Source organism: Molothrus ater, chromosome 3, assembly GCF_012460135.2.
Source record: "Molothrus ater isolate BHLD 08-10-18 breed brown headed cowbird chromosome 3, BPBGC_Mater_1.1, whole genome shotgun sequence".
Taxonomy (NCBI): domain Eukaryota; kingdom Metazoa; phylum Chordata; class Aves; order Passeriformes; family Icteridae; genus Molothrus; species Molothrus ater.
Genome location: NC_050480.2, coordinates 27181423 through 27198439, shown reverse-complemented (window position 1 = coordinate 27198439; position 17017 = coordinate 27181423). Strand labels below are relative to the sequence as shown.

General features: G+C 42.4%; 2 protein-coding genes across 4 annotated transcripts in view; one reads left to right on the top strand and one right to left on the bottom strand.

The window, feature by feature from the left end:
- PIGF (phosphatidylinositol glycan anchor biosynthesis class F) overlaps positions 1 to 6560 on the top strand; it is a 25874-nt gene extending 19314 nt beyond the window's left edge. The window contains exon 6 of the mRNA XM_036380070.2: positions 758 to 6560. The gene's annotated coding sequence lies outside the window, so the exon portion shown is untranslated. The remainder of the gene's footprint in view (positions 1 to 757) is intronic.
- RHOQ (ras homolog family member Q) overlaps positions 1 to 17017 on the bottom strand; it is a 22039-nt gene extending 5022 nt beyond the window's left edge. Inside the window, exons 1-4 of one of the 3 annotated variants that reach the window (XM_036380074.2) lie at positions 16806 to 17017; positions 16589 to 16647; positions 1558 to 1722; positions 726 to 821 (exon numbers count right to left, since the gene is read on the bottom strand). In XM_036380074.2, coding sequence (XP_036235967.1) covers positions 726 to 821; positions 1558 to 1722; positions 16589 to 16647; positions 16806 to 16947 — 462 coding nt within the window. In that variant the 5' untranslated portion in view covers positions 16948 to 17017. The remainder of the gene's footprint in view (positions 1 to 725; positions 822 to 1557; positions 1723 to 16588; positions 16648 to 16805) is intronic. The other 2 variants (XM_036380073.2, XM_036380072.2) reach the window with 2 other exon arrangements.

The following is a 17017-nucleotide window of genomic DNA, read 5'->3' as shown; positions in this document are numbered from 1 at the left end:
AGAAAATAAGTTAATTCAATAGCAGTACGTCTCAGCTGTTCAATTCCATCTGAGCACTTCTGCTTTTTTTTCTCCCCCCATAGCAACATTACAATGTTTGGCTGCAATCTAAAACAAGTTATCTGAATGTGCACCCCCCTGTAGGAGAAAATAATATTTATCTTTTGTCCAAAGATCTGGAAGGTATTTAAGTTGGTTTGTTTCTGTGGGAAAGAAGTAAGTTCTCTAGATTGGCAGTGGAGGCCTAAGATATGGTTGATAATTAAAGAGCACAAAATAATTACATTACTCATTTGTGTTTCAAAAATAAATGCTCTGTAAGTGTCCTCATAAGCATTATCCACACAGTAGTTGCAGTGGTAGTATAACATTCTCAAATAATGTCTAAAAGATGCTTCCAACATTTTGCTTGAGCAGGAAAGGTCCCTTCCAACCTCCACCAGTCTGTGGATTTTAATTATCTTTGAGTAATGTTTATATAGCTTGTATAGCTTTTACAAGTGTCTACACTGAAAATTAGAACTGTTACTGACAAGAAAGTGTAATTACATAGGTCTACTCATTAATGTAAGTAAGTGTTGTTAATTGGTAAGCAGTCACAAGATTTCATATGTGGACTGCTAAAAGATATGCAAAAAAGTGGTAAAGGAAGACAAAGTAGAAATAGGGGTGTTTTGTTGTTTTGTTCTTTGTTACTTGGTTTCATTTAGGAGTATCCAGTTTACCTCTTTTGCTAACTTCTGTCCTTGCTCCACAGATACGGGCTTCTCTTTCATATCATTCAGTCTTGCCAGAGTTTTTGGGTCATCACGGAGATCAATCTAGCAAGAAAGATTGAAGTCATGCTGGAATACTTTCTCTAAACAAAAGTCAGCAGGCAATATGATACCCTCTTTTTAAAGGAGAATCATTCAATCGAATATTATCACTATAAAAATGGAGTCATGTCATGATTCAGATTGTGGACCCTTCCTGATTCAAGAGCTCTCAATTTAAGTTGTGAACCTTTAATCTAGAAGGAAGAAACATTTACTCTATAATTCAGTACTTCAATTAGATGTGATCATCTTCGAACACCAAATGCAGTGGCAGAAAGATTAACCTATAGGTAACACCAACATGTGAGTCACTTCATAAATGAAGCCCAGTCCACTACCCATGAGAAGCAAGAGGAAATTGTCTCATTTCTCCCCTTTTCCTTTGCTTCAGCAAATATTGCATGTGACTAATAGTTGTAAACCCAAGAAATTCCAGTAACATGGGCATGAGCAGACAATTTTATTGAATAAGTCCCGTGACTTTTTAGAAAGTCACATGGGAGACATGCGGCCCATCTTGCCATCGTGTTTACAATGGACATGTTTTTTAACAAAATGGGGATAGCTCATTGGAGAACAGCACGTATCTGTGTTTTTCTGCCACCTGTAAGGGTTGTTCTTCCAAAGGCAGAAGGAGTTGCTGCTCAGGTCCTGTTGGGCCTCAACTTCCAGCCCAGAGAAAAGGCACCATACACTGATCCTAATTGTTTAAATAAAAGTAGAACAGAACCAAATATACCTGTGTTCCTACTAGTAAAAAGGGAACATTAGGTGCATATTCCTTCAACTCCGGTACCCACTCTTCCTTCACATTTTGAAATGAAGCAGGGTTTACCACTGAGAAGCAGATAAGGAAGACATCGGTCATAGGGTAAGATAAAGGTCTCAGACGATCATAGTCTTCCTAAGGAAGAAAAATTCTGTTATCTGCAATATTAAACTGTTGCCTGTATTTTAACAGTTATATTCAGAAACTGTATTTGTATTTCATGAAGGTTGTTGAGGCAAACTTTCTGAATGTTTAAAACTATTCAAGTTGGTTAGTGTCGCTGTTAGAGCAAAATTTACATATGAAGATAACTATATGTGAATGTAAATATTTTGAAAAATGTGTTAATACTGATAGAAACTTGCTTCTCTATGAGAATATACAGAAGATTACCATTCAAAAAGTTTTCACTTCAGGAAAAAACCAAAAGGCTTATGGTTCAAACATACTTGCAGATCAAAGACTAGTATTTGTAGAGAAATGAGCAGGTGTGACTGCTGTAGAGTCATCCAGGTTATACAAAGCTAGACTAGATTAAGGCTGTTTGATGCACTTAAATGTTCTATTTTGGTTCATACACAGAGGTGATATCTAAAGCCCTCCGTAGAATTTTGTTTCTTAGAAACCTTACAGTCCTGTTCCTAGTGTTCAGGGCAGTAGGCAGGATCAGAAGGGACCTCTTTTGTCTGACTGTGCTTTCTACTAGCAAGCCCAGCAAAGGATTAGATGGAACAGAAATTCAGAATCAAGAACACTATGGAATATTAATGCCTTTGTTTATTTGTTTGTTGGGAGTGTGGGAGAGGAGTTAGTGTGAAAAAGTTATTTAGGACATTTAGAGCCCCAGCATTTAAAGTCAGCAGTCCTACTGCCAGAGTATACTATACTGTGGCAAGACAAGTACCTAGGAGCATTGCTCCTCTTGTAAATCAGAGTTCTCTCTAGCAAGGGAGAAAGTGGATTTTTGCCCCATGTTTTAGCTGACAGCCAGAAGGAACATGCCCCAACTTCTCTCTGCAAGGCTTCCTTTGGTCTTTGGCAGTGAACCAATGCCTTACCATTCCTACTATAGAATTTTGGTGGTTTTTGCAAGATAGGTAACTAAGACTGAGGCCAGGCATTGCAGAGACACTAACAAATGCTGGATTTATACCTTCCACAGTAAACACCAGTTTATTAGGGCTGCTGCAACAGTTTCCCTTTTTCCCATGTAAACTCCCCATCTTAATTAAATCTCACAAATATTGCAATGATTCATTCATTAAACGTAGAGGCAGAAATGTAATTCAAGTCCATGTTTGAAATGAGACAGAAAATTAAATTTTTGTTTCCTTGGGAACAAACAGCCACATTACCAGATTATTAACCTATAGTCACACCCTCAGAAACGCACTTCATTGAGTTGTTAGGTTTTAAACATGGTCACTCGAATTTCAGAAAAACTGTGAGAACATCTCAGAGCAGTTTCTGCTTGGCTCATTTTTCCATTTGGAAGTCAACAGCTGTGGGAAGAGAGCTGTTATTCTCATGAACTGGAGGAAAGACAAGCACAGGCAGAAATTCTGCAGTAGCAAGGAGGTGATCATTCCTTGTCATACTCTTATGCCATTTTGAGTATCCACTCTAGTTTTGTAAACAGGCTTGTCAATTAGCTAAAACATGCTTAAATGTTGACAGGGCTTCCCAGTTTCACAACCACAGTAACTGACACCACTTTGAAGCTACAACATTTGATAGGCCTTTTCCCTGCCAGTGTCAGGGTCTTGCCCTGATTCAGAAGAAAGAAACAGTAACCATGTCTCTTCCAAATTTGTGGACATTCATCATAGAAAGCAGAAATAACTTCAAAACACCAACACAGGAAGTTGAAACTCTTTTAGCATGCAGTTAGATTTTTTAGACATGTATTTTATGTTTCACTTCTACTACTGAATATAGCTAGATCCTGCTCAGGGTTGCACTCTGTTTTCTGGGGTGGAGATTAAAATCCTAAAAGAAACTTCTCAACTACCAATTACTCTGTTCCCTGGAGTACAAAATCTGCATGAAAGAACACACAGTGGACCCATCAGTTGCTCTGAAATTCAGCTCTAAATCATATGTGGGGTATTAGTGAATACGTTGTAGTTTTTAAAAATCTACTTAAAAGCTGTAATTTGTTCCTACTGCCAAAGAGCTGCCATCCCTATACTCTGCATTTTCTAAAAATCTCATATCTGGATTAGGATAACTAGAATACTGCCTGCACTAAAAGCTGGAATGGAGAAAGCCTTTCACTGTCACCAGAAATTACTGTTAGTCCATTACCTTAAAATAGCTCTTTAGTTAATCCATTTCAAATTACAGATGGACCTTTTATTCATAGCAAATATTCATCATTTTCTTAAAGCCAGTCTCAGGTCTGAACTCCTTTCCTGCCCTGCATTTGTTTGTGTGCCTTTTGATTTATACCCTGTTCCACTTGCACTGGGCCAGCTGTGGGCAAGTGTATTTAAGAGTTAAACAGAAGGCAGGTACAGTGTGATTGGATATATCATGTACCACAGCCAAAGATGTGTGTGCTGTCTGCTGCAGTGGCTTCACTGCATTTAAGCTTCCTTAAATTATCAGAGAATTTGGCCATACCCACCAGCCCTGCTGCTTGAAACATGACAGTGCTCTCAGGCTCTCCTTTGAACCTTGTGTGTGCTCTGAACATCAGGTGTGCATTGACACTAATAGTGGCAGTAGTTCTAACAAAGCCTCCCACCACGTGATTGGACTGGTCCTGAGTCCTCCTGGGAGAAACTCTGCTTAAATTTTGTCAACATCTAGTAGGCAATCTGGGCTTAAAGACTCCTTTTGCCTCCCAACAGCCCCTCAGAAACAGCAATAAAACCTGTAAACTTTCTCTGATGTATTGGGCCAGCATAACTGCTACAACTGGTAGAAGAATCTGAAATACCAAATTAATTTAGACTGAATGTTAGAGAAGCCTAGAAAAATCTTATACCTTCAACTATAATTTATTTCTTCAATCTAGTGTAAGGGAAATAAATGTGGTTTATTCTAAAATGAAATGCAATGGCAAAATTGATTATGCTAGCCAGTCAACATAAATTCCAATTTGAGTGCTTGTACATACCGCACTATACAGCAATTAGATAATTAGACAATCTGATTGGGGGAGGCACTGCATATATATTTAGACTTTAAAATATTTAAGGAGATTAGCAGGAATATTTTAAGAATGTGAATAAGATGGGCAAGAAAGCCCCGAAGGACTGAAATAGTCAGTATAAGTCTCAAAAACTTGAGGCTGTAATAGTGAAACAGCTCATTCTCCAACATACTCTAGAGTTTAAAAAAAATTGTTTGCTGAAGCAGGTGAATACAGAAAATATGAGGGCTATATTAACTTCAGACAAAACTGGACACAAGAATGTTGACTTAATTATTGTTCTGTGGAGCTGTGATCCCTCTAAAAGACATGACACTGCAGCAGGGCTATTCATAATTTCCCTAGTATCCCTGTGGAAAGCCAGGACAGCTGCCAGTACACAACAGACATAAAGAAGGAGATGAGATGGAGCTAAGGACTTGGCTTCTCAAGTACAAACAGGGGGTTTTGTTTTTAAAGTGGAGAATGGAAATTCAGGTTTTAAAATTACCATGTCTTCTTATGGTAGGCTGAAGGTATGTCTAGCATTGTCTTTATCTTGGTTCCTTAAAATCTATCCTTTAGGTCTCCTTTTCCATGTTACAGTACCTAATCATCTGCCTGAGATTTTCTGCTGTCATGTGTTTGAATACTGTATTTTGGATGGTGAAGAGGATTTGCTCTAACATGTCCAAAATCTGGCTATTTTCAACATTTACCTGTCCAGAAACAGAGGTCTTGGGAAACTTTTTGTATGCAGACTGAAGAATGGTACTGCAATTCCACAGCATTACAATATTCTTCATTTCATGGGTTTGCTCAGACCAAAAGCAGAACACAGTGTCCCGTTTCAAGTCATGCATTTGATTTTGAACTGATACTTTTGCCCAGTTCTATGGATATCAGCTGAGACACAGCTAAAGAAAAGGAAACTGTATTCCAAATTCTGCCACTGACACAGTTTGTAGTCCTGAGCAAATCATTGTCCTCTCTCTGTTTGCATTCTCCCATCTGTAGGGGTTTGCTAGCTTAATAATGCATTAGTCTTTGCAAAGCACTCCAAAAGCCTTTGATGTACACAGCTTATGTGCAGTGGGATATTTAAAAAAAAAATAAACTCAGACAAAGTGGAGTATAATAATTTCTGGACAACCTTCTTGACCCACAGAAAGCACTGTTTCCTTATATTTATTAGAACACTGAGGTGAGAGGTGCAGACATACAGAGGTTCTGTATGTAGAGACCTTGTGGCTCCTCTGATTTATGGTATCACACTCCTCCCAGCTCCAGTTGAAGTGTTGGACACACAGTCTGTCTGCAGAGACACCCCTCTGTCAGCAGTGTGAGACCACAGGCCTCCTGCTCATCTGGAATGGTATTAGGGTCTCTCTGGCTGCTTCAGAGAGATGGAAAGCAGTTAGTCCTTTGCAGCCAATACCTTCCCACACCTTGACCAAGACCTTTGAGGAAGTCCAGGCCTCAGATCTGCCATTGCAAGTTGTGAAGACAGTGTTAACCTAGATCTGTCTGGTTGATTTTTATTTCTTTGCTAGTGTTTTTAAGAAAATAGGAGAAACCAAATTATGGTATATCATTAACACTGATGCAAGGGCCTAAGATGTGTCATGTTTTAATTCACACTCAGTGTCTTGTTCTGACAGAACCAAAGTAATGAATTCTTTTTATGTGTTTTGCAGTTTAGGAATGAAATTTTAACAATGCATCTTCAGCTGTTATACTGACATATCCTTGAGAAACCTGTTTCTATTCCAAGAGGTATAAAGTGGATGAGTGGAAACAAAATAAAGCTTGCACCACTGGAAGAAAAACCGTAGCTCAAAACCTCTGCGTTTGTGATCTGTGTGTTAGCAACCATCTGTTGCTTTCACAGCTTACAACAGCAATCCCAACCATCTGTTTTTAGAGGGGAAGCCAAAAATAGACATCAGGCAGGGTTGCTAGAGGAATCCAACCTTCATGCAGCAAAGGGTAATCACTACTGCTCAGAGGAGTGCAGTGAGGCAGAGTTTTGCAGAGTAAAATCCTTGGTAAAAGTCTGTTTTAACCACTTCATAGTAACAAGAGTCAGAAGTCCTCTCTCATTATGAATTGCCATATTTCAGTTTTTGAAATGCATTTCAAAGCTGTTCTTCAAGACTGCATTTTTCAGTTTTCCTCCCTGAAAATAAGTTTCTGTTTTAGAAGGCCCCCTGTAATATTTTGGAAAACATAACAAGTGAACCATAATGACTGATGTACATAAATGTGGACTTAGTAACAACTCACAGCTACCTCTGGACACATCTCACCATCTCCCCCAAATTATTTGGAATTAAAGGCTGATCTGCAGCTTTGCCATAAACACCAGGCAAAGCCTCAAAGGTTTTTGAAAGCAGCTGCTTTACTGCAAAAGTACACCAGGAACCAGACTTCACTGAGCTGAATCACCCTGTGGTTTCTGATTCTACAAGACACATGGTGGGGGAGGAGAGAGAGGGAAGTGGCCTGTACTGCCCCATGCCAAGCATAAATTGCTTCCCTGGCTAAAAAACACTCTTCAGATTTTTCAGTCTGGGCTGTGTAACACTGTAACCCTTTGCAAGGAAGGAGGGTGGAGCGTCCCCCAGGATGCTGGTTTCCTGGCACTGCCACTCACAAGGCACCACTAATGCAGGACCATTTGGCATAAAGCTGCAGTTTGGACTGACAGTGCATTGTCTGCTTAGCCAATTCCACGACCCAAGCTCTGCTATGCTGATGACTGCATTTGATTTTTCGGTTGTCTACATCTGTAGCCCTTAGCTTTTGAACATGCAAAACAAGAAAGATGCAGTGATTATTCCCTGGCTGCAGGGGAAAAGTGCACTACAGACCCTCTGTCTCTTCACAGGCTTCTGAGGATACAGCTTGCGTTGCTAAAGAAAGTAGAATTGTCCTGTTGTGGTTTGTTAGCACAGGTTTCCCAGAGAGTGTAAAAAGCTGTTGGTTTGGGCCCAGCATCTATTTTTAATTTATAGAAAAGGCTGCAGTATGCAGAGTAAGTGCTCTTCCATTGTATTCTAAAAATGAAGTAAACTGATCTAAATCCATTTCTGAATTCCTGTGAGGAGGACTGTTCAAAGGACATATGAATTATACATTGAAAAAGCCCAGGGTTTGTGAATTACCTTTTTTTTTAATAACAAAACTTTCCTCCTGGCATATTTGAGAACTGTGCAGCTGCTTACATCTCTGAAAAGCTTTTCTGGATAGACAGAAATAACTAGCTGGAAGATGGAGCCTAGTTAAGATGGATTTTAGATCATTAGAGACAGGAAGGACAGCATTTTTCTTATATTATATACAAAACTGCCTTTAAATGATCAGATTTTATCCTGGCCTTAATATGAGGTTCAGTACTGTCCAAATGCAACATCTTGCCATGTGGTGATGCTAAACTACTTTCCTAGATGGTTTCAATGGCACAATCCCTTCTCTCCATCACCATGAGAACTTCAACTTGCTGGTTGGTTTTCTAAAAGTGAAACTCCCCGAATTTTCTCTATAGGGCTTATTATTTTAGCATCTGTATCAACAGAACATGTATTCAGCTGACTGCAGGCACAGTTTCACTTGAACATCTTCACCTAAACCTGTTGTCTACCCACTATGGAGCTCCTAAGAAATGGCAGCATAGCTCCTAAGAAATGGCAGCATAGCTGGCATGGACAAACCCTTTCACTCCTTGCCCATAAGAAATTTCAGTCCTGCTCTGCATTTCTTTCTCACTGTCAGTGACTTTATGAACAGCATTTTTTCCACACCAGATTTCCATTTTCCTCAGGAAGGGAATTCACCCCAGTTGTGTCTGCAGCCATGAACAATCAGGATTTTCCATTCTTATAGATACAGCAAATAAAAAATAAAATGCACCCTGACACAGGAGATCTGGACAGATCCTCTGCAGAAACTGGTCTTTGGAAAGATAGGTTCTCTGACTATTTTCACAGAAGAATATGACCTGTTGTCACAGGCAAGACAACCTACAGAGTAGAGTTGGTTTAATACAGTTATCCATATAATATCAGATATGTCTTTTAATTTGCTACCTGTATAGAGACTGATTAGACAAGACTGATCAGATAGGTGTCCCATTCCTTTTCACCTTTTACAAATGAACCCCAAAAGCACATTCTTCAGTCCAGTGTTGAGGAACACATAGAAGACTACAGCTTTGCTGCCTCCTCAAGGTTAGTTCCCATCACACAACTTCTCAGGAGAGTGCCAGGGCCATTATGGGCACCTTGAATTAACACATCACAGTGAAAGTTTCTGGAATGAAAGGAGTTCCTAAGAGTCTTCTGCACCTTGTTTTATATCAAGTCCCATTTGCTGGGGCTAACTTCAGCTCCCACTGAAGAATGTGATAAAACACTGAAGAATGTGATAAAACACTCAGCGGATGTTAAGGCAATTGAAAGAAAAACTGTAGGCAGTTTTTCTTAGGTGAGGAGTTTTTAAGCCATCTGTTGTTTATAACTAAAGACACATCCCAGGTCACACCTGGCATCCATCCCTTCTTGACTCCAACACTGAATCCCAGCTGGAAATTGGACCAAGGAAGTAGCACTAAGTCCTAATGATGATCTTAAAGCATTCGTGACTACATGTAATTTAGAGCACAAGCTGCCTGAGGTACTCTGAATCTGTGTTTTATTCATGTGGAGCAATATACTCACCTAGGATGCTGACAGATGTTGCTTTGCTCTGGAGAATAATGCTGCCACCTGCATTTTTATGTGCACACCAGTGAGTGCCTGGCATAGCAAAGAATTATTGCACACGTGCCACAGCACAGATGCAGCATGGAGCAGGATTAAAACAGACTGGGGACAGTAACTGTAAAGTGTCAAATGACACAACCTCTTCAGAGCTGCTGAAAGTGTCACGTAGCACTCAGACGTTTTTCTTAACACAACTCACCCAATCACCAATTCAAACAAATAGACTGCTTATAAAACCACAGAACAGAGCACTAAAACAACACAGTTCTTCTCCTCTGTGTCCTTATTTTGCATTTTTTCTCATTAGGGGAGGAGCAATTTTGTTAGAAATGCAAGTGCTAATTTGGAGGCTTAAAAAATGTCCTGAAGTTCTGCCCCAAAGCATCCATTTTTGAGATGTTGAAGTTTATTATTCCCAATAGAACTGCAGGATTTTGAATCAGTGTGCTTTGTATTATTTCTTAATTACCAGGTTCCTGGAGTCTCTATAAAGAGACATCCTTTTCACCTTTAAATGAAAGATTAATTTCTAGTACCCCACAGATACAGAGGAAGGTTGATACATGAAGATAGATGAAGGCCAAAGATTTAAAGAAGACCCACATGCAGCAAAGGGCAAAACCATTTTAATTTCCTAGATTTTTGGAGTAGTGGTGTATGTGGGTAGGAAGAACTGGCTCATCATTTTGAATGTGCAGGACTAGCAAAACTTTGCTGAAGTAGGTTTTACATCCACTTTGTCCATGTGCTCTTAATAAGGAACTGGAACAAAGTTTACTGAAATCAGCAGTAGGGTGCCAGCTAACACAGAGCTTTGGATTAGACCCTAACATACCCTTTTACATTGCAGGTCCATGCTATGGAGACAGTGCTCCATCTAATTTTGTTTACTTTCTTTTAGGATGTAGTTTGGAGGCTGAATCAGGAGCTAGGCTAAAAATGAAAACTGCATTTTTTATACTTCTCCTATTTAACCAAAATATGTAGAGTTCTTTGCAAAGAAAACAGATTTCAATGGAGAAGTCTGAGTATGGACCTGACAAAAATTCCCAGGGTCTCATATTTTCTGTATCAGAAAAACTCCACAAGTCATGCTACCTTAGCCAGTTGTCCGGTTCCATCACCCCTGCCTCCTGCAGCACAGCTGTAGATTATATGATACTCAGCTGAGTGCAGGTGCACACACCATCTTAAAATGAACTCTGGGAAGTAAGAGGATATGCAATAACATTGTGCAGGAGAGCAGTAACTGTTTGTATTCAGTGTTGCCTTTTTAGCTGGTCATGTTTAGATAGCATTGTAAGATGCCACTGTGCCTCAAAGAAATTAAAAATTAGTAAAATTCAGACAGCTCTCTGTCACAAACTAAAGGATATCTACTGACTTTTAACCCAGGAAAAAAGGGCTTTTTACTTGGCCATGTAATCAGTGTTTAGCAAGGGTCCATCCTAGGTCAGTAGTCTCCATAAAAATGTGCTTTTAACATATCAAAAGTTGAAGTTTCAGAGAACCTGTCAAACTTGGTTTGCTTTGTGTTCTTTATTTTGTTCTGCCATTAACTTGCTGTTAAAGTGGCAAAGATATTCTGGATCTACTGTTTCAAATGCATCCCTTAGATTTGGTTTTAACATAGCTCAGTGTCGCTATTCAGAAGTACCGTGGGGCTTTTGGCACTCTGAAAATGAAATGTAACTGTCTTGAGTTTCCAACATCTACCTAGTGGATGCTTCTGGGAACTCAGAACACCATCTCCCATTCTGCAACTCCCCATCTGGTGATAACAGTGCTTACCTATCCTTCTAGGAAAGCTGCCGTGCTTTCAAAGCATGAGTCACAGCTCACGAAGAGGCGTTTAGATGCAGGCTTTGCACTGACAGTATTATTGTTGCAAGGCCATTTTTAATAACCAATCTGAAGGTATAAGTCCTTTTCCTTTTAAAGAGAAAGCCTGTCTTTGCTTAAACCCTTATCTAGAGAGCTCTAAAGACAGATTGTTAGCTCAGGCACTTCACCTCCTCTTACGCTGAAAAACTTAAATTCCAAAGGGAGAATCTAGGCATGTTTTTATTTTATCTGCATACATCCAGTTGTTAAATCTACGTGGCTGGCAACATCCTGAGGCACAGAGCAGCTTCAGCGGAGGCTGAGCTATTCATAGGCCAGCACGCTGGGCTGGGAGTGAGCTCATGAGCTCCCAGCCTCCCCAGTGCCAGCTGCCAGCTCGGCTGGGACATGGAAAGGGAGCGAGGCAAAATGCATGTGGGAGGAGGGAGGCACAGGGGGGACAGGATGTTAGCTGCTGACATTTCACGTTTAGATCTGCCAAAATCATGTTGGAGGGCTCGGTGTTTACACCTCTGCAGTAAAGGGTGGCAGGCTTTGCATTGTGTGAGACTGCTTCACTCCAGGCTGACATTTGCAGCTACAGCTGCCTGGTAGGGGCAACTCAGGAGGAGCAGCGTGCTCTGGGGAGGGACATTTCTATTTTGCAACAGAGCAGCAGCTGCCTCTCTTCTCAGTAAGATACTGGAGTGGTACCTAGGGCTAGACCAGGGCTACTTACCAAAGCCAAGACAAAGTGGAAGGAGTATAAAGATTACTGCTATTTATTTATAGCAACCACCACAGGTTTGGAAACTATCAATTTTAATAACCACACCTCACACACAGACACCTTCACATTTATAACCATTTGTTTCTACATCTCTCCCTAATGCAGACACTCATCTCCCTAATAACTGAGTTAGCTTTATACACTTCAGCAGCCTCACCAACTTAAATATAAAATTGCTTTAGCATCAGGGCTTCTGTTACAACCAAAAAATCAGTTCATCTGAGTTAAGGCGGCTGTGGCTGCAACCAGTGTGACCATCTGGGCTGAGATGTGCAAAGAAGTGGCTTGTTCTGTGCTTGTGAATACCATGTGTTGTGGTACTGTTCTGGGGACAGGTGAGAAGGCACCAAGAGCTTCGTTTTATCAGACCCTGTATTAGGGTGTTTAGGGCAGAGTTATAAAAGCAGAAAGCCAAGGAACACAGTTCACCTCAGCTTTGTCTGACCAGGCCCCTCTAGTATAAACAGTAAGTGATGCTGAGGGATATAAATGTTACTATGAGGCACTGCACTGTAGTAAGATTCACCATACCCTGCTCTGCCCAGATGCTGGCTTGGTGCCAAATCTGCACAAAACAGTCATGCCATGCCTCAGCATCTCTCTTCCCAGAGCAACACAAGCAGTACAGGCTCTGCTACTGCAGCCTCCCCCATCCTTCCTCTAGATCCCAACCATCCTTTACAGCAAAGACACAGGAGCAGAGCAAGACTTCCTGTATGTGGTCAGCACACACTGGAAGAAAGGGACACCATGAATTAAAATCCTACAGTAAAAGGAACCGGCAGAAGGATAGACTCCAACTGTCATTTTAAACAACAGCCTTGAATATAGAGCAAAATCCCCAAAAGGCAACTCCTGTGTGTCCTACCACTTATTCTGACCACTTGGGACATGGCAAAGGGACATGTGGCACCTCTTTGTTAGTGCTTGTGGACATTCCTCCAAAAATGTTAACTTCCTGAGAGCTGGCATTACTTCTGATACCTTGGAATAGCAAAATGATAATCACTTGCCAGCAGTTCAAAACCTCTCCAACATGGTGATCTTAACAGACCCCTGATGAAGCCATGGTTCTCTTCCCAATCTGATTTAGCCATGCACCCCTGTTCAATGCAGAGCAGCATTGACACAGAGTCTCCCAGAAGAGGCTGCTGCAAAGCCAGAGGCTTCCAAACATCAGCATCACAAGCACCTCATGTTTAAACATCAAGTGCATTGATGTGTCTTCAGTGTAGGTAGGTGCCACAGTTCTCATCTTCTGGGGAAACCAAGACCTGCTCTAAACCCTTGCATGCAGCAAGGCTAGAAGGAGCTGCTAGCTCCACCTCTGGGAGGAATTGCTGGAGGAATGGCACTGAATTCCCACCCACCTCCCTGATATGGGAGGCTGCCTCCACAGCTGCAAACCCAAATGGGCTCTGAGCCTCCACAGCCCAGCAGCTGTACTGGCTATTTTCTGCTGAAATAGGGCCTCAGTATTTTCAGACAGAGAAAAGCCTTCTTGAACTCACAAACACTCAAAGGCCTGTGTGTAAACTGAACTTTGTGAACCACTAGTGGCATTTTTCCTTGCTATATATATATTACCAGGAAAAAATGGGATTTTAATAGGTTTGTTTTCAACCTACTTTAAACTCATGAAGATATGAGGCCTTATGTCATCATTATAGTTACTACATGTGATCCTGTGTGTGTTGTGAGGAAGCGAGCTAGAAGTGAGTACTGGATGAACTCAAAAGCTTGCAACTCCTCTGCCAAAGCAAAGTCTGTCACAAGTTGCTAAATACATAACCACGCAAGTTAAAGAGACCCACACACTGATAAGCCAGTATTTCAGGGTGATGAGCCTGCTGTGCACCAGCTATGAATCAAAATCTTGTCTTTAATCTTTCTTCTGCTAACAGCTTTCTGCATGGATTTGGAGTAAGTCACTATCTGAACTTTCATTAACCCCTTTCACTCCTCTTCCCCCTGAATTGAGATCTGTAGATTGGACCTATTTACTTTTTCTAGGGCTGGAAGTATAATCAGCTGCTGATGATTGTGAACTGCTTAGGTACCACAGTGATCACATACTGCCAAGTTTTATAAAACTATACTATCAGGCCAATATTTTACAGTAAAATTATTTGGGGCTGACAGAATTAGAGACAAAAGCACAGATGCATGCTGGCATAGAAATTCTAGCTTTGGGCAGCAATGTATCCAATCCATGCAGAAGTCTGTGGAAGCAGCAGGCATGTACCAGGTACAGCATGCTGTTTCCCCAACACAGAGAAGACATCATCAACTCTTTATATATTTAAGTTTTAATGTAAGATTTCTATTGTTGTGTAGCTTTGGGAAGACAGGCTTGTCAGCTGCTCTGACAAAGCAGCTTTTAACTGAATGAAGTTGCTGGACTGGCATCTTGATACAGACTCCCTTCTCTAGTTGTACTGGATGTTAGGATGGAGCTCCCATGGGCAGTCTCTGACATCCACCAGTTCCCCACACGTGCTGAAGTGGGATGGGGATAGTGGTAAAGATTTTATCAGTACCACAGGTCTGACTAAAAGGGGAGTTTTGCCAAGACCAGATATATCTGTAAAGGTAGCCTCATTAAAACACCTTATGTGAACTGAGGGTCTTCTGAATCAGGCCAACAAGTTCTATTTCTAGGTGCCTCAAAAACTGCCCTGGAATTGAAAATTAAGATTTCAGCTTTTCAAAAATTGGGAAAAAAAAAGCTTACCTCAACTTTCTCTATATACAGATTCACACTGAAAAGTTTTTTCTTAGTGTAACAGGAACACCTTAATTTGCTGTTTGTTGTAAACTGGCCAGTTTGCCCTACTGACTTTTGAGGAGGCCAAAGGTCACCTGTGTTTGCAGGCAGAGTGGGTACCACAAAGCCACCTTAGTTGAGGTTACACAGAGCTAACACATACTCACATTAATAGCAACAAACCCAGAACAAGCATCCCCAAATTAAATGTGCATGTGTACAGAAGTGCTAGGCTCATTTTCACACTTTCCAATGCTCATTAAAAAAAAAAAAATTAGTTGCACACTAACGAAATGCTTTGTCTGAGCACTAGATCCTCACTTTGCAACCTACTTAAGCAACATTTTAAAGCTGTATTCTGAACTACTTATATTCAAAAACAGGACTATGATAGTAATAAGAAATGCACTTAGCTGGCATAAATTTGACTAGCTTGTGTTTATATCAGGGAGATGACAAGCATGAAGTCAGTCTTTGTGGGAAGAGTCTCATCCTTCAGGGTATCAGCTTTCTGGAAATGGCGTTGTTTCCTACAATTCTCATGGAATTAATTTTTTTTACTGATTTCAGGCCTAACAGAGATATAAAACTGGTTAAATGTTGATTCCCTAACTCAAGGCTATATATAGATCTAAAAAGGTACACTAATTCAGGCAGCAGTTGTTCAATTAAGTATAGGAACAACATGGTTAAAATTTACAGCTTCAGTCTATGCGACTTCAGCAAGATTGTCTTACGAGTTGCTCTTTACAACAAGGAAGCATGTCTGAGGTCATGTGAGACCAAAGCACATGCTCACACTGCAAGAAGAAGTTTAATATAGGGAATACACAACTTTACCGAAACCCATGCTCCATTTCTGTATATGCCCTGCACCTCCTGGGGTCAGGCTCTTCACAAACGGTTTCAAATAAGCGATCCCCAGACAGTACTCTCACCCTGGAGACCGTACTTGGCTAGTGCCTGGTGCCATGCAAGTTAAGCTAAGGAAGAGATGATTTGAATCATGGAGCCTTTAGAAACCACTAGACCAGTGACCCCTCCAAACATTCAGTATTTTATCCATCATTAAAGTTACTTAAGAGCCATGCTGACATCACAGCATCTTTCACAACTGGCTGTAATGATCTTAACCAAATTAATCACGTCAGTTGTCAGGGACAGCAAAAGAAACCCAGGTTATCTCAAAGGCAGTGGCTGAGAATGACATGTTATTTTCCACCGTTAGTTCGAACAACTCTTAGTAGCTATTTGAGTGCTGTAAACCACAACCAAGGCAAGCTGCGGCAGCCTAGCTCTCCATCCGACCCGAGGCGGCTGAGGCAGCGTGTGCCCTCTGTGCCGAACGGGGCACATTTCCCCCCCTGAAAGCCGGCGGGAGGGTCGAGCTAGGGCGTCTGGCCGGTGGCCATGCCCGGCCCGGAGCACTGCCCCGCAGGCGCCGGGCATCCCCGCACCCCAGCGCCGGGCGATGCCGTGGCGCCTCGGCCCCAGCACCGCTAAAAATAAAGCCCGTCTCCTCCTGCCCGCCCTGGGGAGTCGAGGTTGGATGGATGGCTTTCTTTTAAAGCCGGATTTTATCAATCGCCCCCCACGCCCGCCAACCCTCCTCTGAACCGCCCAGCCCGGACCACAGCCCTGCGAATAACTTCAGCGCCGGGATCGCCGGCGGGCGGGGGGACGGGGGCCGGGGTCCGCGGGCAGCGCTCGGCACTCACCTGGCCGGCGGTGTCGTAGAGCCCCAGCAGGTACTGCTTGCCCCCGACGGTAACGCTGACTGCGAGGGGGGAGAAACACAGCGGGTGAGGGGGGGCAAGCCCGGCCGACCCCTGTGCTGGCCCCCGGCCGGGCAAGGCCAGGGGATGGAGGGAGGAGGGAGGGAGGGCAGAGAGCGGCTGCCGCCCCCGGCGGTAGCGGGACCCCCCGCCCGCTCACCTGCGTAGTGGTCGAAGACGGTGGGCACGTACTCCTCGGGGAAGGCGTCGTTGGCGTAGCTCATCAGCAGGCACGTCTTGCCCACGGCGCCGTCCCCCACCACCACGCACTTCAGCATGACCGCCGCGCTGCCATGGGCCATGGCCGGAGCCCGCCCTCATGGCCCCGCGGGCGCGCCCCGCCGAGCCGGGCCCCTCGGCATCGCCGCCGCC